This window comes from Aulonocara stuartgranti (assembly GCF_965226115.1).
Source record: "Aulonocara stuartgranti genome assembly, chromosome: 6".
In the NCBI taxonomy this organism is placed as follows: Eukaryota; Metazoa; Chordata; class Actinopteri; order Cichliformes; family Cichlidae; genus Aulonocara; species Aulonocara stuartgranti.
The window spans coordinates 16,871,566-16,893,289 of NC_138944.1; the positions used below are offsets into that span (position 1 = coordinate 16,871,566).

The following is a 21,724-nucleotide window of genomic DNA, read 5'->3' on the forward strand; positions in this document are numbered from 1 at the left end:
AGAGAAAAAAAGGAAGCGAGGCAATTAATAACAGAGAATGAGAGAAAGAGACAAGCGAAGAGCAAATTATGAAAAAAACAGCAGGAAGTGCAGCAGAGTGATGGATAATTCATGCATCAAGCAAAGAGCAGGCGATAAAAATTAAGGGTAAAAAATAAATTAGAGAGAAGGTGACAGGACGCAACAAATTTCATGCTTATATCTGACCTGCAAACCACACTTCTGGAGCCTAGACAGTCACACACACACTCAAAGATAATTTTCTCAGACGATAACACAGGCAGGATGCACGATCACCAACAGCACACTGATCAAACAAAATAGGCAGGAGATATCGATCACACGCAGAGAGAGAGCAGATGAGCTTTGACAGGAAAGCGGATTAGAGGCATAGGGCACAGATGATTCCCCCAACCTGCTAAGAACCCCGAGCAGAAAAAAATTAACATCGCTCCATGTGGCGACACAGGAGGGGTAAATAATTGATTATTTTTCTGCAGTCTTTTGGCAAAAATGGGCCAGAACAGAGTTTTCTCACATTTTCAAGATGAGTTTCTGAGGTTTCCTCCTGGTTAAAAGAGCTGTTGTTTGTATCTGCTAACAACATGGTTTTATACTGTACTTGAGGCTTACATGCCTGAATGCAACTGTAAGAGGATGATGGCAGGGTAGGTTTGCAACCAGTCTGAAAAACCATCAACTTAGCCTCTTCGGCTGGCATTATTTTTGGACTTATACCCAGCAGTTATTTAGTGCATCATATTTTAAGAGCATGAATATGATTGAAAAAGATAACAAGAAGTTGTAACCAGTGCTTTCAGGATTCTTTTAAGATAAGAAAATTTGCTCTCGAAGTCAAAGTACTGCATGCAATCAAAACCAAAACGTTTCCTGTACCAATAATCTGGTCAAAACAAGTTGATTAATTGAACTAGTTTAAGCACTTCTTCAGAGATGCTGCTGAAAGGTATTCCTTCCTAAAGCAGTAACCGTGACCACTGTAACATGCCAGGAATAAGTTTATAGCTTACTGCAAAACACTAACACTATTATTATTTGGACATTTATATTTATAATCATGCTTTCACTCTCTTTTGTTCGTGCATACTGCAGTGAGACAACATGTTTAAATAAGTGATCTGATTTCTGTCTTTTGCTCCGTTCCATTAAATGTGTTATTTATAGGCTTCACCCAGCTTTTGCTCTATTGATCCTGATCTCTGTCTCGTTCGCTCACAAGCTGAGCATATAGGCTTAGTCAAAACACACACACACACACACACACACACACACACACACACACACACACACACACACAATTTGATTGCAGGGCAAAGACTCAGCATGGCCAAAGCAGGTGCTGAAATGGAATTTGGCAATATGGCATAGACAGATTAAAGTGGAACACCAAGCACCTGGTTGGACACTTACTTACTGTGTGCATGTATGTGTATGTGTGTGTGTGTGTGTGTCGGTGCGCACATTTGTGTACGTCCAAGTATGTGAAGCCAAGGAGCCAGAGGAGCTGGACAGAACAGGCTAATAAATCCTTTCCTACAACGTCTCTGGCAATAATGACACAATTCTCACCTTTCCTCCATCCTTCTCCTCTCCTGACACACACACACACACACACACACACACACACACACACACACACACACACACACACACACACACACACACACACACACACACACACACACAGGCTGGTGAGCTCTGGCATTCTGGTCTTTCTCCATGTTATGGGAACAAAACTTTACTCGTGAACATTTTTGCCCATAAGGCCATAAGATATCTAAACTTTTGTGGATCATAAATAAAATTTCACAAACATTCAATATATTTTTATCGAACAAAAGAGGAAAACGGTCCCTCTTTAAATTGATAACAAGGTAAGATGATAGGTATCAGTGACAACATTAGATGGCTCTGTTTATATCGAGAAACAAAAAAGCTTTCAATCGGAAAATTAGATAAACTCATTGCAGACCAGTACTGATAGATAGAGTAGAGACTTCACCTGCTGATTAAACAGATATGTACTACAACTGAAAGGTAATACTGTAGCATCAACTTGCTATGGCTTTCACTGAGTCTAAAGGCCCTGGCTGCTACTTCATGCAGCAATTCAAAATTTAAAGGGATTTATTTAATTGGAAACATAAAAAAACCCCATTAAAATAGCGTAAAAAGATGAGATTCTTTGTGTAAAACATAATATTTCAGTAGTAACAGCAAAGACTCATCTTGAGATGCCTGTAAGCGAGCTTCTGTGCTGCTCAGAGGGATCGATTCTACCTTACATCAGATCAATTATGTATACAGGCCTGTCAAGTTGTTCTCCTTTCAGCAACTGTAAACAGACCCTCAAACAGCACCGAAATGTGGTAAAGGGTAAAGAGAAGGCATATAAAAGTATACAAAAGACTAAAATAAATATGAGTTAACAGTAAATTGGAGAAAAGTGGTTTCCAGTACAGTGCACCTACTACTGTGCAAAGCCTGTTCCTCTGACAGATGTATAATAATATCTGTGACAGTTTTAATTGATGCAGTGATGACTGTGTGGGTGTGTGGCATGACTTTCATGGCCGTGATAGTGTATATTTCTGTGCTACATCAATGCAAATAAAAAATAAATAGTTTTAAAAGTTGGTCCACCTCAAAGTGTACATGTGAATAATATAATGCAAGAATAAACGTTAAGAAAAAATTAAGATTAAAAAAATTATTGTTTGCCTTTACAATGCAAAGCTACAACAACAAATACTTGCGTACCTGAGAATGATAATTTGGTATGATGATGGTCAAACCATACCTGCAAACAGCAAATCACACCTACCTGTCACTGAGTGGACCAAAAGACAAGCAAAGCGATCTTGGATCAAATAAAACGTCTTCCTGGAGTCACAAACTGTATGGCAGGAAATCCTTTATAAGAGAAGCTTTACAGAGAAGTGTGCAATGAGACAGCATTTACAACAAAAAAGGAAGTTCTTTTCTGCTGCCCATCAAAGAAACCGAGCGCAGCCACAGTATTGCATTTCACAGTGTGAATATTTCAAGAGCACTTCTCTATTGAAATACTTTACTGATAGCAATGACAGGACTTCCCTAAACTTGTGGAATCAAGTTACATGACGTACACAAAAGAGTCAGCTTTGACAAAAATCGTCAATTGAAATGAAGAAACAACATACAACACATTGGAACTGAAAGCACCCGTGTTGTTAGAGCTTCAGAGACTGGTAGTACAAACAGGAATTTGTGAAATATGAGTAAAGTGCAACAGGTTTCCCTTCAGTTTCCAGTCAGTAAACAAATACACCGGATATGGCATTGTTTCCAGGCCTCTGCTTCAGACTTAGTCAAACAAAAGAAATGACAGTGAACAATAATGAAAGTGACAAGGAGCAAATGAAAAATCTAAACGTAATTGAGTGCAATTAGACTGCACCTCTCACAGGAGGAAGTAAAATAAATAAAATAAAAATGCAATTGCATATCAGTTTTATTCATCCAATCTCTTCTGCTTATCACGGTTGTGGGGGGGAATCCCATAGAGCGAGAAGCGGGGTACAACCTGGTCAGGTTGTCACTCTGACACATGGCTAACACAGAGCGATAGACAACCATTCACACTCACATTCTCACCTATGGGGCAATTTAGAATCACCAGATAATCTAACCCCACTAACTGCATGTCTGCATGCAAAATCCACACAGAAAAGCTGCAGACAGGTGGAGTCTAACTGAGGACCTTGTTGCTGTGAGGCAACAGTGCTAACCATCATGCCACCGTGCTGCCCTCTAAACCCATTTATCTTTTATCCTGTTTAATTTTGTTCAAATAGTTAACTTAGAAACACCAATCAAACAGGTGAAAGGATTTAAGCTAATCTTAGAGCCCAGTGATGCTGACAGAAAGTTTGTCTTCCACATGTGTCTACCATAAGCACGTGCAACTGAAGGCTGCCACCATGTGGACAGAACTGTGCAGTACAAGCAACAGCAACATTAAATCCACTGCAGAATAGTTGCAAATCTGAATGTTTTCTTCTTATTTTAAATGTAAAATGATATTTATGTTATATTTACAGAGGTAGCAATGAAATAAAGTATAGGCATTTGGGACTAGTTTCAAAATGCTGATTGATGACATACTGTATCTGTGTTTGGTTCTCCAGCTGCGCCATAGCACACAAAAAGGCACTTCAAAGGGTCATTAATATGGTCCAAAAATCACTGGACATCCTCTTCTCAGCACTCGCTGTCCTGAGAGGGCACACAGGATCCTATGGGATTGCACACACCCAGGATATCAGATGTTTAAGCTGCTGCCGTCTGATAGGAGGATTCAGATTGCTGAAGTCATGGACAAGCAGACTCTAGGGCAGCTTTTACAACAGGGCAATAGCCCTAATCAGTGCTAACTGCTGACCTGATTGGCTACCTCCCTGAACTGGCAATAATGTGCAGTAAACATTCATTCTTTAATTTATTAAGTCACACCTTTTTTTGCACTTTTTATAGTATTTGTCTTCTAACTTGTCTTCTATATGAATTGCAACTGTACAACAGTTAAGCCACTGTTCACTTCATAATTTAGTTCATTTGTAATTTAGACATCATAAATTAATCCAGATTATAACCTTAACTTAAACATGGCCATGCGGTTGTCAGAGTGCTGCCAAAAATGAAATGTCTGAGAGTGACAGCCTAACTTTGAGTGAGTTAGTAAAGGGTGTGACATTGATGCATACATTATGCAGTTTAAAAACACATCTGACAGCAACTTTTAGACGTCTCACATACCCCTCTGATGAACTGTGCACTACTTTTTGCTTTAGGCATTACAGTATAGCATGCAAAAAAGTGCATGACTCATCTCAGTTGGTATTTGGCTCTGCATAGCAATCATTTCCGATACAAGATGCAAAAACCCATGGCGTGTGCTGCTGAATACACAATATACTGCTAGTTGTGTACCTGAATGTAATATCTGGGTTGGTCGTAGTAAATTGTCATACTTGGTTTTACACATTTCAAAGAAAAGTGTTAATGTTTTACTCACATGAAAAGTTAAACTTTTATTTATTTACTTCAAAAAAAATGGCAGCATGTAGTATTAACCTTAAATGTGAAAGAAAGCTGTCACTGTACTCGTTAAGGAAATGAGACTTATTAGAGACCGAAAACCTTTGAATAATTCTTTGACATAATTCAGCATGAAACGAAATTTAAATGCAGGAGGCACACGCTGAGCAATATATTGAAACGTACTAAAGTCACGAAGAGCTGGAAATTCAGGTGATAATTTGCTGCAGTTGTGTTTAAAATTAAATTTCTTTATATTTATACTCTAAAATTACTGGCGTTAGCCAAGACTTGGCACAGTAACTGACACTTGTGTCTAATGTCTTATTTTGTCAACTCATGTTAAAAAATTTATTCCACATTAATTCAGTGTTACTGTGCCCAGTATGTTCCCTCAAAGAGTTCATAGTGGTGGATAAGCTAAACTGGTCTTAAAGAGACTTAACGTGGGAATAAAACGGCCAAAAACTGAATAAAACTGTCAGTATTGTGAAATAACTACAGCTATGCGCCGTCAAATCCTCTATGCAATGTCGTTCTGAGACGTCAACTTCAGTTAGCGTGCTAATTAGCTAGTTAAAGTTATTTATAAAAGTAAAGTGGTGGTTTGAACTGTCTTGAAAAATTGCTGTAGCAAAAGCTATTTTGGCCTGTTAAGTGGTTTGAGTGAGAACTTTGTGTGTTCTCTAAAAACAAAAATGTGCAACCGCTTAATTACCTTAAATACTTATTTTAGCAATGCTCACATGCATCCTAAAAAAAGACACACTTCCGGGAACAGTTGCGCACACACACACACACACACACACACACACACACACACACACAGGTTAATGTAGTCCAGCAGGTGTCATATTTATGGTCATTCTTACCTTTCATAACAGAAGTCTTCGAAGTTGAGCTTCCCATGAGATAAAGGGAGCAGGAATTTCCTAACGCCTTAACCTGAAGAAACATACGGGAAAGACGACTTGTTAAAAAACACTTTACAAATGTTATCTGAGTGAACAGTCAAATTAGAGGTTAACCAGTTTTACCCATGATGCCAAAATCTGTATGTGCTCAAGAGAATAAAAAGAACTATTGTATATTGTATTACTTTTTATATTAAGATGTGACACTTGGCTTTGTTCTGTATCTAAATGTATACAGAACACAGCACTGAGTGTATGAATATATGCTTAAACATGGCTTGTATCAAGTGGTCACTAAGTGTAAAAGTCCAGCCAAAGAATGCAGAGCTCACTCAGTGCTGGATGGAGACTAATGAGCACAAAGTGTTTATACTGAGAAAGAAATATGCTCAACAAACTCTGAGTCTAACCCTAAACTCAGAGCGGATTATGCATGCCAATGTGGACCATTTGTATATCTTAAAAAGCATGATGGGAAAAAATATTTTTAATGATAGTTCACTCAAAAAATATTATCATTCAGGTTTTTTTTTATTAATGAGAGAAGCTGGAATCCACCGGGGATAGGGACAGGGAGAAAATACAGCTAAAGAAAAAGATAAATATCTGAATCTAGACATGACTTTCTCACGGCCTCTTCTGTCACGCCAACCCTTTGCATATTTCCCTCCTGCCTCACAGCTCCATCTTCATCATCCGTTGTCCAATAAATGCACTATACTTGTTCCTCTGCACATGTTCAAACCATCTCAGCCTCTAACTTTGTCTTCAAACTGCTTAACCTGAGCTGTTTCTCTGATGAACTCATTCCTAATACTGTCCATCCTGCTCTCTCCCAAACTTTGAGCATCTTCAGCTCAGCCACCAGCTCTGAACCATACATCGTAACAGGGCTCACCGCTCACTCTTATAAACCTTCCTTCAGAATTGAACCTGGTTTCAATCTGTGAAGATATTTTAGAGTAAAATGCACTGGTCTGTGACCCAATGTTTTGTGTTTAATTTTCTGTTCATGTTATATTTGTTGTTCTTGCTTCTAGTTTCGTTTTTTTAGTGTCACATGCTTCAGTCTGTCTCTCAGTGTCAAGTCCAGATCTTTTTGAATTGTCTCATGTTTCCTGCTTTATTTTGATAGTCCCAGTTCTGCGTGCGGTGTATCTAGTTTTAGTTCCCCTTGGTCCCGTTATGTCTGACTACTCCCAGCTGTGCTCTCCTTCTGTGGCTCATTCTCTGATTACTCCGGTTTGTATTTAAGCCCTGTTTTCCTTGTGCTGTGTTTTGTCGTTAACCATCGCACATACGCACGCACGCACACGTGTGTTCTCTTGCTGCGGTCCTGGTTGTGGTTTCTAGCTCATGTTCCTTATTTTTTAGTTTCTTGAGGTTTTGGGTTTGTGAAGTTCTTGAAAAGTGTCTCCAGAAAATAAAGCTGCATTTTGAGGTTATTCCTCCATCTGAGTGTCCTGCATTTGGGTCCTACATACCACAGAGCACGTACCATGACACTGTGTTCAAACATCCATCCATTCATTTCCACTTATCCTTTTCAGGGTCGGGGGGGAGCTGGAGTCTATCCCAGCTGTCATAGGGGTACACCCTGGACAGGTCACCAGTCTGTCACAGGGCTAACACACAGAGACAGACAACCATTCACACTCACATTCACACCTATGAGCAATTTAGATTAATCAATTAACCTATCCCAACTAAGTGCATGTCTTTGGACAGTGGGAGGAAGCAAGAGTACCCAGAGGGAACCCATGCAAACTCCACACAGAAAGAGTTTGCATGGGTGGAATTGAACTCAGGACCTTCTTGCTGTGCGGCAACAGTGCTAACCACTGTACTGCCCCTGTGTTCGAACACTCATTTTAAATTGAAACTCTTAAAGTTGTTTCAGGCTCATCTTCACACAAATATTCCCAGTATTTTCCAACAATATCCCAATCTTGAAAAGCGCTATATAAATGCAATCCCTTATTATTATTATTATTATTATTATTATTATTATTATTATTAACTGTGACAAGCATTTTTCCATCACTGTGACCAGTCACAAAACAACAAATGATAGCCCACTTAATAGTGTTTAGTGTTTAAGCTTCATTTGGATTAACTGCATTTAAATACTGTCTGATACAGTAAATTGTTCAGCGCAGAGGAAATTTCTGACAATCTTACCACTGCCTTACTGTCCAGAGAAGATAAACATAGCCTATATATTAAAAATGGTTCTGCGATGTCCAGTGATCACCATCTCCTGTATGGCCCTACCTCACTGATTGATTCGACAAGTGCTCATAGCAAAAAATAAATCTCTAACTGGGATTTCATGTTCGTAAAGACTGGGAAAGTTGTGTGCTCCGATATGTGGTTTGACACTGACTGTGTGAGCGAGGAAATGAAACCCAGACAGCTGTAGGCGCATGACATCAGACTTAAAGTTTGAAAACATGTTATGCCCAACTTGCCTTAGCTCTCTTTCTTGAACCAAAAACAGTTTCCCCTCATCTCAGGGGCAACAAACCTGCTTTCTGGAAAATGAAGTTGCATATAATTTGTGGGGAAAAAGTGCAGAAGGAAAGTGGATGCAAAAAGTACAAAAAAATGCAAAAATGTTGTTGTATAGAAAAGAAAAGCACAGATGTGATTAGAATAATTAGCTCTGTTACAATGTTATGCAACGTTGATTAAAAAAACTCTAAGGTTTTCGGTCCTCCTCATCCGTTACCCAGTGGTTATTTACAGCCGCGGTCGGATAACAGATTGCATATATAAATGCAAAGAATTTCACCTATGATATCAAGTGCTATTCAAAACAACCTCAGTAATTTCTGGATGCATTTGCATGTGTGTGTTTGCACCAGTGTGTTTCTGTGTGTTAAATGCAAGTCCTTGCCTCCCACTGCCAAATGTTTCACCATTTGGTCTCCCAGATAGAGAGGTGGCTGATAAATACTGTTATCTGTAAATGACTCATCCTCACTTTCAATATGGCACCAGGGCTCTTCATAGGGAAGCAAACTACTGTAAAGTTTCTCTGTATCAACAGCAATATGAACTATAGAGTAACGGGCAAAAGCAATATTCCATTGGTTTCGTTAGTCATCCATCCATCCATCTTCATCCGCTTTATCCGAGGCCGGGTCGCATTACTGCAGCTGCAGCCCCAATCCGTCTGTCGATCTCCGGCTCCCTTCTCCCATCACTCGCGAACAAGACCCCAAGATACTTGAACTCCTCCACTTGGGGCAGGAACTCATCCCCGACCCGGAGTGGGCACTCCACCCTTTTCCGGCTGAGAACCATGGCCTCAGATTTGGAGGTGCTGATCCTCATTCCCGCTGCTTCACACTCGGCTGCGAACCGTTCCAGTGCGAGCTGGTTTCGTTAGTCATGCATAAAATATTGTCTTGTTAATTTTCAAATGTGGAGCTAACTACTGTGTGCAGTGCATGATTACATGATTGTTTTGTCAATCAAAAAAAGAGAAAAAAACCCCACAAAATGATACGTGATGTTAAAATATTAAAACTGCACGTTTACTGTCACAAACAAAGATATCTATATGACGGTTTACTGCTTTTATATCACAAGAATGAGACAAACACTTGTTAAAACTCCTTGACCCAACAACATATCAGTAATAATATAACTGTGATATTCTATTTTTGGTACATTAGGGGTAGCAGGGGTAATAATAACAGGGGTCATGCGAAAGAACAAATGAAGCAGTGGTCTACCTCTAAGAAGTGCTTTAGAGTCAGTTTGTCTGCAGACTAGAATAAAAATAAAGTTTAGTCATTTTAAACCTAAACAAATGCATGGAACAAACATTACGTTGAAATAAACAAATGCAAAAAATGATATGAATGGCAAGAGCAAGGTCTGCTCTGATCAAACTCAATTTTCACTTCTTTAAAGTCATTTACAATAACCATTTAGGTCCTTTATTATTTTATTCCATTTGGTCTCAGCGTTAAAAGACAGAGAAGGGGAAAGACAAGAGGTCAGAAAACTGGACGATTATGTAAGCGCATGTTTTCTGGGGACAGTGCAACAGGGAGAGAGTCACCAAGAGTGCACAATAGTAGGTCAGATTGTGGCAAAGCATCCGCTGGGATTTATTCATATAGGCCAGTGACATTAGAAAATAACACATGCAGTGAAACTGAGAACTTCCTGGCACTGTGAACCCCCTTTAAAAGAATATGTGTGATTCATGTCTTCGCGTCTGTGGCATATCTGTTTTTGATAACATGATCATAAAAAGATGCAGTTTTGTGTTGTGTCAAATTCTCTTTCTTTACAAAGGTTTCGAGGTCAAATCTTGATATATATATATTAAAAAAAAACCCAGAGCAATTTTATGAAATAGTGACTGAAAACATATCACAGTTGTGAAATATTATGGACTGCAGGGTGCAGTGTATTTGTACAGAATGTACCCACATGTCTGTACCCACATTGAGTTATAAATTGCATCACTTCATCCTTCGACTCCATTATCCAGGTCAGTGAAAGGCTTCCCGCAGGAGCTAATCACTGTCTCCACAATGTTCCAACACTCAGGAACCAAAGACAGTGATCGCAAACACACAAGAATAAATAAATTTAGTTATTCAAAATATTGTAGTATCCATAAACATCTTTATTAAAGATTAAGCGTCATCGCTCTTGTATGGACACAATTTGTAAAAAAGAAGATGAAATTTTCCCAAACGTTACACATAATACGACTGCTTAAGTACTCAAAAAGCTCTAACTACAAACCTCATTCACCCAGCATGCTTTCTTTATCCAACATTCACACTCTGGCTTCATTGTCTTGCCCAAGGTTACTCAGGCAGGTAGGCTGGAGCACACTGGATCAAACCACTGACTGCTCTACCTACTGAGCCACAGCCACCCCTCGTTGTTCTCTTTCACTTTGCTTTTCATTCCTGTTTTTATGTACATTGTTCTCTCTTCTCTTTGCCTCACCACCTCACAAACACTATCAGATTTTGTGGTGTTGATGTCACACACGGCCTCCCTATGCTTTTTCACTGCTGCAGTTTCTTGTTTTTAAATGCCAAACACTTATATCAATACACGTGCAATACTTTAATAGGTTTGGTCACTGTTTTTTGTTCACTGGAAATAATAAGATGTTAACAGACTTGTAAAACTGATCTATACTATATCTATAGTGTATCTATACAGTATATCTATATCTATAGTATATAGTATATCTCTATTACTATAAGCAGATTAATATACGACAAACTAATCATTAGATGAAGCAGTGTTCTTTATTGCCTTATAGTTGCCTGCTGGGATAATTCAGAGTAATCACACAGCACATAGCTCAGCGGGTTTGCATCAGCTCGTGTCCTTTCATTATTGCTTTTTTTCCAGTTAAATTAAAGAGACTTAAAAAGGGAATCAGTTTGCACCCTCATTCTCCAACCTAAATTTATGTGCTTGTAAGACTCTGAAATGAATTTCTAAGGAGCATAACGTTCTGTACTTTCTCTCGGTCATTTAGTTATTCTATTATTTCCATTGAACATAAGTCCAAAATTTTGAGACAGAAAATATGATATACAGCTCAGACTATTATGGTGGTTGTCTCCCACAACAAATGAAAAGAATAAATGCAAAATATACACTTCCTGTAATTTCCACATCACTTGTTTTTGCCTGTTCCTCTTACCCACACTCAGTAGCCAGCTGAACTAGGCGTTCAGGGCACATAAAACATGTCAGAGTCCTCGTCACAGACTTCAAACACCTCTTTGAGCTGCTTCACAAATATCAGCAGGCTGACTTCTTTGTCCGTTTTTGTCTTTGTTCTTTCCTGTCGTTTCATTTGATCCACAGCAGACACACGACATCGTTTGAAAAACTGCAGCAGTGCATGTCCACGTGTGACGCAAACCTTGTGGATGTCGATGCCTGCTGCACGCAGAGGACGAGCGATGCTGGTGGTGGACAGTTTGGTGGAATTTCTCTCCCTCGTGAATCAGTTCTACTAAAGGAACGGGGTGAGGGGAAGAGCACAACTTTATTCATGAAGTTTAAATTTATTATACAAGTCATCTGCCAGTGGCTCCATAGTGTATCTAACAAGCAATAGGTCCCTGGTTTGATTCTGGAAGGAGACACATCCCTATGGTTCTGCATCAGGAGTGACAGGATTACCCATTGTGAATAAGGGTGTAGCTTATTCTTCTTCTTGTCTATAAATTTATTGTCAAGTTACAACATACCCCAAGTAACACAATATGGCTACACTCACTTATAAATTGCTACGCCAGACAAACTGGAGTGCAAGTTTGCACTTATACTACAAGGAAGAGACAGTTTTTTCACCTTCCAGTAAACAAAGAAGTTTGTGTTTTATTTAGACAAAAAAATGACTGAACACCAATAAAAGTTTAAACTGCTGTTCAGGACTCTTCGTTTTGAATGAATGCATTTACTGCTCCTGCATATCTATTTGTATGAAATGTTAGCAGGCCTAATCTTCCTTTGACGAATGAGTAATGAAGTAGGGCTCTTCCGTGACTAACATAGTCAAGTTTGGAGATGTTGATTCAGTTTATAAACATCATGTTTCCTGCAGTTCTTGGATTAATCCCCCCCCTCCATCACTTTTCTACCATCATCTGCAGATGTGGCTGTTCAAAGCTCTCCCCACACTTTTAAACTGTTTTTAGGCTAGGTTTTTTTTTGGCTACTTTGATTCATCCTGTTCAAATAGGTACAGTAAAAGCACATAGCAAAGTGGCAGGAATAGAGTTTTATGACAGACAGCAGCACAAACAGGGATAACAGGGAAAACTGGGAACAGCTGTGTTAGTGGGTAGATAAGATCAGGAGATCAGTAGTTGCTGCTTCTTGAGAAGGCAGTCAGGTAACTAAACAGGGATAAAAGTCCAGGGCCATCTGGTGGACAGATGGAAAACTCTGGTCCCAAAGTCCCTTCTGTTATACTTCTCTCACTGGCAGCAGTTTTAGGACTTTCAGCATCAGATTAGCAAAACACCTGTTTCTGTAATATCAGAAATAGAAACTCTGTGACACAGGAGCACCTTCACCGAAACCACAACCTTCATTTAGTACAGGTAGTAGCAGCTTTGTTCCCTTGACATCCTCGTCACATTCGATTTCTGAGGATTCAGTTTATGTACCTAGAGATATTTTCTTCTTAAGTTTGTGGTTTACTGCACTGCTGGCCAGCTGTTTCTTCCCATCACAACACACATGTGATCTGTGAAGTCTAAAAAAGGAAGTGTGTTTACTTCCCCCATTGCTTCTCAAGAGGATGTCATATGCATTAAGAAAACACAGAGCGGCCAAGTGAGAGAGAAAAAGAAGGAGCGAGAGAGATACACAGCCTATGTAGGTGTTTTCTTCACTTCAGTCGGTCTTGCTGATGCGTTAAGGATGCACTCAGTTAGTGGTGGACGATCATCCTGGGCATGTACTCTGTTACTGGTCTCTCTCCAACTTTGGGGTAAGTTTCACGCAGTAGATGTTTCTTAGTATAGTGTTTTTGTCAAATTTTGATTTGTTAAGATTAACAATCACTATGATATGTGCCTGGTAGAAGATCTGTTAAATATCTGCTAGGAGTAAAAAGTAATCGATGTTTGATTTCCATTAAATTTTTAAGTTTTGACACACACAAAAATGTCTTTTCGAGCCTATAATTGTACCTAATATTTAGGCATCCTATCTATCTAGAGTTTCCTATCTAGAGTTTCACAACTGATTTTGGTTTAGCTGTAATCACAAGCTTGGTAAAAAGTGAATGTCGACACATCTTGTAATGACCGCTGTGTTTTCCCATGTGTGTTAAGAAACCTGTTGCTCCATTCGAAGACACATTTTTGAGATTTAGCTGATTCCTGCTAAATGTTATAACCTTACTGTTACTTTATAGGACGACTTTCTGCTTCCACGACCTCGGTCACTCTTCAGGCTCCTACCCTGGAGATCTATTCGAAGTCAAAGGACTCCGTGGTCCTGGTCTGCCGAGCCCCCGAGGGTTACACTGGGGTTTTGTTCATGCTTTACGAGAGGAGAAAAAAGGTAGTTTAATATGTTCTTTTTTCAAATGAATGCATATTTTTGGAGCGTGTTGAGTTCCTCCTGAGCTGCAGCGATTTTATTGCTTTCTTTTTGTTTTATTCTATTGAGGTGGATTCTCGGGATCTGCCCTCTCATGTTGGAGAAGTTCAGTTTACTATTAGGATACAAGAATGGGTCCCAGGCCAGAGTAAACTTTTCTGCTGTCTGTACAGGAGCCAGGAGGGTCACTACAGCGCATTCAGTCCATATTTGCAACTGGAGGACCAAAATGGTTTGTGTGTTTGATGGAAACTCTTATTTACAGCTCTGATTTTGACCTTCTTTTGCTTTAACAGAGACTTGGTTCTGATTTAAAAAGAAAAACACATCCTTCGCACACTTCATATTATATGAATTTATTTTTAATTAAAAAAAGGGAGAATTAAGATGACATGGGTCAATGAGTCGGATGTGGTCGAGGCTGTCGTTTTTCATTGTATTCAAAACGGAACAAATACGTTTTCTGTGTTAATCGGCTGGGTTAATCGGTAGTGATTCCACATGTGGTTTAAAACAATAAACACTCCCATCCGCTTCCACTCCAGCACAGCAAACACACTGCTGAATGCAGGTGCTCTCTGCGGTCTCTTATTGTCCTCCTCTCTGTGGGTGTGTATAGTGGTAGTTACATCCTGCTCTTCATAGAGAAACCACACACCCCCACACACGGAAACCCATGAAACACAATATCTACCGGCTTAAACTGTTGACAGTTACAAAAGGAAGTCTGACAAACCAGACCCTGGCCTATCTTCTTTTTCTTTTTTTGTTGTTGCAGCTTTTACTTTTATTGAGAGTCTAGAATTAATCTAGTAACAAAACATGGAGAGATAATGGCTTCCCCTACTGTCTCCATTCCTTTTCTGTCATGTAGACACCTCCCTCCCACCTCCAGTCTTGTCTGTAGAGCCTTCCTCAGGTGAGGTCAAACGCGGGGACCTGCTGTCCTTCAGCTGCACAGTCCCGGCCCATCCACAGTCGCAGTCAAACAAACCGACAAGCTTCCTTTTGCTGAGGACCGCTAAACAAACAGGGACGGCATCTGTTATCCAGCAGCCCCGGGCTAGCCAGGTATCAAACTTCCAGCTGCAGCCGGGAGTCTTCACTGTGGGGCCAGTCAGGGGAGGAGAGGAGGGAGAGTACACCTGCCTCTATCAAATGACCAAAGAAAGCGGACTGGTTAATTCCACTGTGAGCAACATAGTTCCAATAACCATTACAGGTGAAGACGTATGACTTTTTGAAGCCTTTCTTCTGTGATGTTTTTTACATGTTAATGTGGTACTTGTAAATATTTTAGACCAAAAAATTGTATTTCAGGTAATGGATTCATTCCTTTAGGTAGAACATTAACACAAGAGGACTAAGACTTGTAAATATTGTTGCATCTATTCAATTTTTGTCATTTGTTTTCTGCCTAATTAGTAATCCAGTCATTTAATTATCTGAATACTATTTGCTCTTATTTCACGTGCTCCCAGACATCCTGCCGGCGCCCAATCTTCACCTTGAACAGCAGACAGATGTGTGGCATTTACTGTGCATAGGGTCTGCTGCATACCCCGGCGCTGTGTTCTCTCTCTACCTGGTGGATGGTGAATTTCCTGTTGCAACATTTCAGGCAAACATTTTCGCGCATCAAGCCACCTTCCCGCTGCCTGTCCAGGACTCTCCAGTGGCTCTATACCAGTGCCAGTACAGTGTCCTACTGGGAGAGACATGGAGCAAGTCTGAGCACAGCAACCCTTTAACTGTAACCAAAGGTACGGACTTACACTTCTAATGGTATGTGAGTGGACTGACCTTTAGAGAAACTGCAGCTGATTCTCCCTTTTTTTATATTTAAGGGAATTCCCCACCACCAACATCAACAGGTAGGCTATTAGCATGCCTTTTTTGTTGTTGTTGTTCTCATACCTAAAAGTTCTGCAAGACTTCAACTGGTCTCCCTACCGGATCCTCACATAATAACACATTAGTCCACCTTAGAGTCACTTTTCAGTATGCAGAGCAGTCCATAAGAGCCCATAAACATGATGGTATTACCATAAAGGCCACATGACTGTGGTAACCAGGAAAATGTCTGCAAAGCTTGTTGCAGATGCGACAGGTTCTTTTGCGAAAGGATGTAATTTAATCTGAATCTGTTAAACTTAATTTATTACATTTATAATTTATTTATTTTTTTTAGAATTGATCAAAATACAAAATGCATCTTTTTCAATAAACTAAAAACTACATTTTTTTTCTTCTTCACATTGGAATGGAGCTCTCCATTGCATTGGAAAATGATACTAGCACTTTAAATCAAATCTGTTGTAATACTTTACATTCTTCACAACTGGGTTTTTTAAGTATTTAATATTAATACTAGTTTGATGTTTGCAGATTCATTAAATCTGGACTGGCCTCTCGTTGTGGGCTCTTTGTCAGCTGCGGTGTTGATCCTCTGTTCTTTGGCAGTCGTGATCATAGTGGTGCACAGGAAAGGTATTTCACACAAAAGCTTCTGCTTTGTTATAAATACTCTGATGCTTCAAGCTATGTTTTCATGCTGATTTAATTGCCTTCGTTTGTGAAAGGCATTAATTTCTCTTTTCCTATTCATTTCACCCACTTTTAAAGTGAAAGCAAGAGCAGAAGAAAGACAGAAAAGGTACTGGTTTTCTTAATCGGTCTAAAAATGAAGTTATAATGAGAAATACAAAAGAAAAAAGCTACTTCTTTGAAGACGGCAACATACAATGCCTTGGATATTGTTGTAATACATTTTTGTGTAATACATTTTAGGGAGGATACACAGTTCTGGTCTCAGGTTCATGCGAAGGATCATATAGTTGGTGAGAATTTCCCTTCAGAACCAAATTTCCCCTTCAGGATTTCAAGCTTATTCTGTTTTTATTCACGTCTCATTCATCCAAATTCTCACAGGCACAAAGCATTGCAGGAGTAATCAGCTTAATGAGACGAGTACTAATGACTGATTGATAATGTGACTAATGTGAGCTTGTTTATTATTCTTTTTCCTCAGACATTACACTCACACGTACAACCTTCCCTTCTGAGGTAAGTATTAACATCACCTAAACCTCCAGCTGCTAATATAAATTCTCAGGAGAGTCATCAAATGGAAAAAATATTTGCCCTTGTTCTTTCCTTTCTGTCAGAGGATTGTGAGCTAAACGATAAGGTTGTCTGGCTTTGTGTTAAACCGCTAGTCAAACCAACAGTTAGCCTCTGTCATGTCAAAAAGAAAGTTTTTACATGACTCTGCACTCCTGTGAAAAACCAACTGAACTCACTCAGTAACTCGTAGAACCAGGAAGAAATAACTTGAAGTAACTAGTTTCTATATTACTTCATCAGTCTCACACATTCCTCTGGGGGAATTTTGTTTCACTCTTTTTAACAATGCTCTTTCAGTATGGTTAGGTTTTTGTGCAGTTATTTATGAACAGCTCTTTTAAGGGCCTGGCACAATGTTTCACTTTGACTGGGCTACTTCAAAACCTCGAGTCTTTTCTTTTTCCACTACTTGTTGTTGGGATCATTGCCTTGTTACATGAACCATTTTCAGCCATATTTTGGCTGTCAGACAGATGGCCTCGCATTTAACTCTACAACACTTCAGTATACAGAAAGATTCATAGTTGACTCAATGACTCCAAGGTGTCCAGGTCCCATGGCTGCAAATACAAATATATGCAAATATACCCTCCATCATTGTGGTTAACAGTCGGTATTAGGTGTGCGTTCTGATATTCTTGGTTTGGTTTTCGCCAAAAATGGTGCTGTCCATGGTCAGACATCTCCACTTTGGTCTCATTTGTTTTTTCAGATGCAACATAACAAATCTAAGCTGTGCAGCCATGCCATGAACCCTTCCAAACAAGTCATATGTGCCAATTGAGATCTGTAGAAAAGCTTTTGGTGGTCTGACCTTGGGGTGACTTTGCTGGGACTTCCACTGCTGGGAACATTGTGTTAACATACTAGAATGCTCCACACAAAGTCAAAACTTCTGCTTTTATAGAGACAAGTTTTCACACCTATGAAGTTTGTTATAAATGTGAATTATCTGATACTTTAAATTGGATTTATTAACAAAAATAAAATACACTATACCATGTACTGCACAGTAAACCAATCCTTTAATCATGGTAGACTTTGCAATAGCAAAACTTCATGCTAACCTTCACAGGGACGTAGAAATAGGTCAGTTTAGACTCAGCTCTCTCTAATGCAGTTCTGCCTCTTTCTTTTGGAATTTCTGGTATTTCCAGGACTTTTTTGTTTCTGCTCTAGATTTACTCTGACAAACTATGGTAAACTTCAAGAATCTGGTCGCTTTAAACACACGCACACACACACACACACACACACACACACACACACACACACACACACACACACTATAGCTAATCAACAACACCCCCTCCCAAGCATGCTGTCACCTCAAACCCACACCTACAGTATTCCTCATTAGCGCTGTTACACTGTGTTTGAGCATGTGTTTCATTAGCTGCAATCACTTTTATTAATTAGCTTAATGAAGGGCTCTCATCAGGCTAAAGTCTCTCTCCAGGCTCTCGCTGATATGCGCCGAAGCCATCTAAGAGGACAGAATGCGGCTGTCACCAGATGATGCAAAAAGTAACCAACCATTACCAAAAAGGAGATGTGTCTCCATCTCATCTGCTTCTTAAGCAGCAGTAGTTTAATCAGGATTCAGAAATGATTTTTTTTTGTATTATATTTTGATTATGACTCATATTATTACACTCTATTGCTGCACAACGAGACAGAGATGATCATTTCATGTTGGTCAGAATCCTCTGATGTGAAACTGTTTCATTAGCTAAGGAGCTATGAGTCTGGAGGAGGGGAGGCCTGAAAGACAGAAATGAAACACAGAACTGCAAAAACACAAGCAGCTTATCTGAAATATGGCTACGTTCCAAACTGTGAAAAAGGGAACTTTAATGTCATGGGATAGAACAAGGGACAAATGAGGAACAAGCAAGGAACGTAACTCCACCAAGGCTGAACATTTCCTTCCACACCATGAGTTTAGTCCTGGGATTTAGGAGTATAACTGACTAAAAATTATGAAATCTCTAATATAACAGCGTGATATGTGCTTGTGAAATATATGGCACAAAATTCACAATCTGGAAGTCTGATAAGTCAGTCACTTTGGTAAAATATTCATGTAAATCTGTCCTTATTTTTCTTAAATTTTAAGATCAAATTTAGGAGAAAAGATCAATGATTGTAAGAAAACAACACAAATTACACAGGATTCAACAAAGTGCCAGACCACATATGGTTTTTAAGAGGACTATATCTGGAGGAATGACTAATATAATATATTCCATTGTGAAACCACCTAAGGTGTTTGTTGTGCTGTTTTAGCCATCCTGACATGCTAAGTTGCTGGTAGCTATGAGCAAACATGAAAATATTTTTAGCAGTGAAAGCAGTAGATAGGATATGAACTATGCCACAGGAAATTACATCAAGCTTAGATCTTTAATAGGTTGTCTGTTGGTGTTTGTTTGTGCGCAGGACTGGGTCAGCAGGGACACCGAAGCGACATCCAGAGCCCCTCTCTGGAACCCTCTTTCAACATTCACAACACAGATCCATTAGAAATGTTTGCCGCCACCCCTCCCCCTCTTTCTCCGTGAGCGCGTGTGTGAGTGTGCCTGCGTGTGTGTGTGTTTATTATCATAGTTTATGGATGTAGCATCAGTTGAAGGTTACACAGCAAGACAGGAAAGGATATTTCCTCAGTTCCTATTTCAAATGCAGCAGTAATTGTACAATTAGACAGGATGTGATGCTTGTTTAATGTTTCTAATAACTGAGCCAGTCTAAATAGCGATTTTATTATTGCTGTTATGAGGCTTGTTTTCTTCTGGAAGCATTTTCGATTTTTTTTTTAATGTTTGGTTGTAAATAATTGTATTAAAATAAGAGCAAAACTGAAAAGATTTAAATGTGTCTTTTATTATCATAATGATAATAATGATAAAAGAAACTGACAAATATCGTCTCACGACTGTTTCACAAGCTGCGATGTTTTTACGTTGAAAGTTTAGCCTTGATCTTGGAAAAAAGCCGCTGACAGAAAACTCTCACGTCAAGGTCTGTTTGGAAAGTGCTCTGGAGATTAGAATTATTATACAGGATCTTCACCATCAGATGGAGTTTAGTCTAAAACTCAAGCTCGTCATATGAGATTGTTTTGACAGATGCCATGTCTCATGTGTATCTGTGTCATCTTATAATAATCTTCCGTGTCCGACTGCACAGGCTTCACGTTTATTATAATTTACAGCATTTCATAGTGCATTTGACAGGCTTACAGTATATGCCAGCACAATATTTACTTTCTCAAAAAAGGTGTTTATTTGTGTAGAGCTTACCAAATCCTCAAAACTTTTCTCTGTAAAAAATTCATGCAGGTTGCCTAATCTTGCAACCTTGGTTTGTTATATATCTGCATTTATAACCGGGTACAGGTCAGGACACGGACTAATGGTGTGTTGCATGTATTTATGATACATTGCATAATGAGTGTGAAGGAAAAGGCAACCAAAAAGTTAACTGATCTGCTGTAGTTTTGTTAGATGTTCTGTAGAGGGCACTGTTTCTGTAACTTTTCAATGTTTAAATCATCTTGCAGGACAACAGAACAACTGAAATTTGTCAAGCCGATCTCCTTTATGGTGACATAACAGGTCCCCGAACACGGGACCTGTTATGTGACCGGTTATGAGCCTGACATGCATGAAGCCAAGCGCTCATGTAACTCGAGAACTACAAGTCTTACTTTTATGGCATGTGACGATAGGACGAGGGCTATGATCATTATGATCCCTCATATATATGTTTGAGAGTGAGCGTGCTGAGAGTAAGTAAAAGCAAGAAAGTAAAAGGCCTCAGGAGGGAGCTACACCTCTCACCTGTTTATGCAGGTTTTATGGTGGACAATAATTTGGCACAGACAAGCTGTCACCGTATCTCAGAAAGCGGTGAGAAGCCAACTCGGTCTTAGACCTTAGTTTTATTACATTTTTACCACAGCGTGCACAGAGCAGAGAATGTATCATTTCACTTCCCCTTCATGCACCCTGGGAAACACACATGAGAAGCGAGGATGGACTCAAAGGCTGAAAACGCTGTCTGTTTGTCCGGCTCATATTAATATCTGAGTCATACCTTACTCCCGTGTGGTCACAAGCAAGCGCGTGCATGTACAGCTTAGATATTCAGATCCAGACAACAGCATTGAGCAAATCTGTTCAAATGAGAGGCAGAATAACAATTCGATGCCTCAGTGATGCCAGTTCAACATGGTCATGAACTTAAGTGGCACCTTAAATTGCCCACATGCCTCACCTTGTTACCATATGTAACACTGTGAATTATGAGTCAGGCTGATATGAAATGACATCCTGAATCTTGATACTGATGATATTTGTCCTTTCGGAGATGCTGGACCAAATATGAGGGAGCTTTAGGTTCATATTTTCATTTAATGTGATGCAATGCACTTGATATGTATTTGAGGTGTAAAGTAA

At 39.4% G+C, this 21,724-nt stretch overlaps 1 protein-coding gene across 1 annotated transcript; it reads left to right on the top strand.

Annotated features, from left to right (window-relative positions):
- Positions 1-13,342: 13,342 nt before the first annotated feature.
- On the top strand, positions 13,343-20,129 carry LOC309708722 (uncharacterized protein). Its single transcript, XM_082536993.1, has 11 exons — positions 13,343-13,518; positions 13,948-14,096; positions 14,205-14,367; positions 15,010-15,357; positions 15,617-15,898; positions 15,983-16,009; positions 16,524-16,625; positions 16,761-16,791; positions 16,926-16,975; positions 17,167-17,201; positions 19,704-20,129. The coding sequence occupies exons 1-11, from the start codon at positions 13,449-13,451 to the stop codon at positions 19,785-19,787; spliced, it is 1,341 nt and encodes a 446-aa protein (XP_082393119.1). The 5' UTR covers positions 13,343-13,448; the 3' UTR covers positions 19,788-20,129.
- Positions 20,130-21,724: the final 1,595 nt, after the last annotated feature.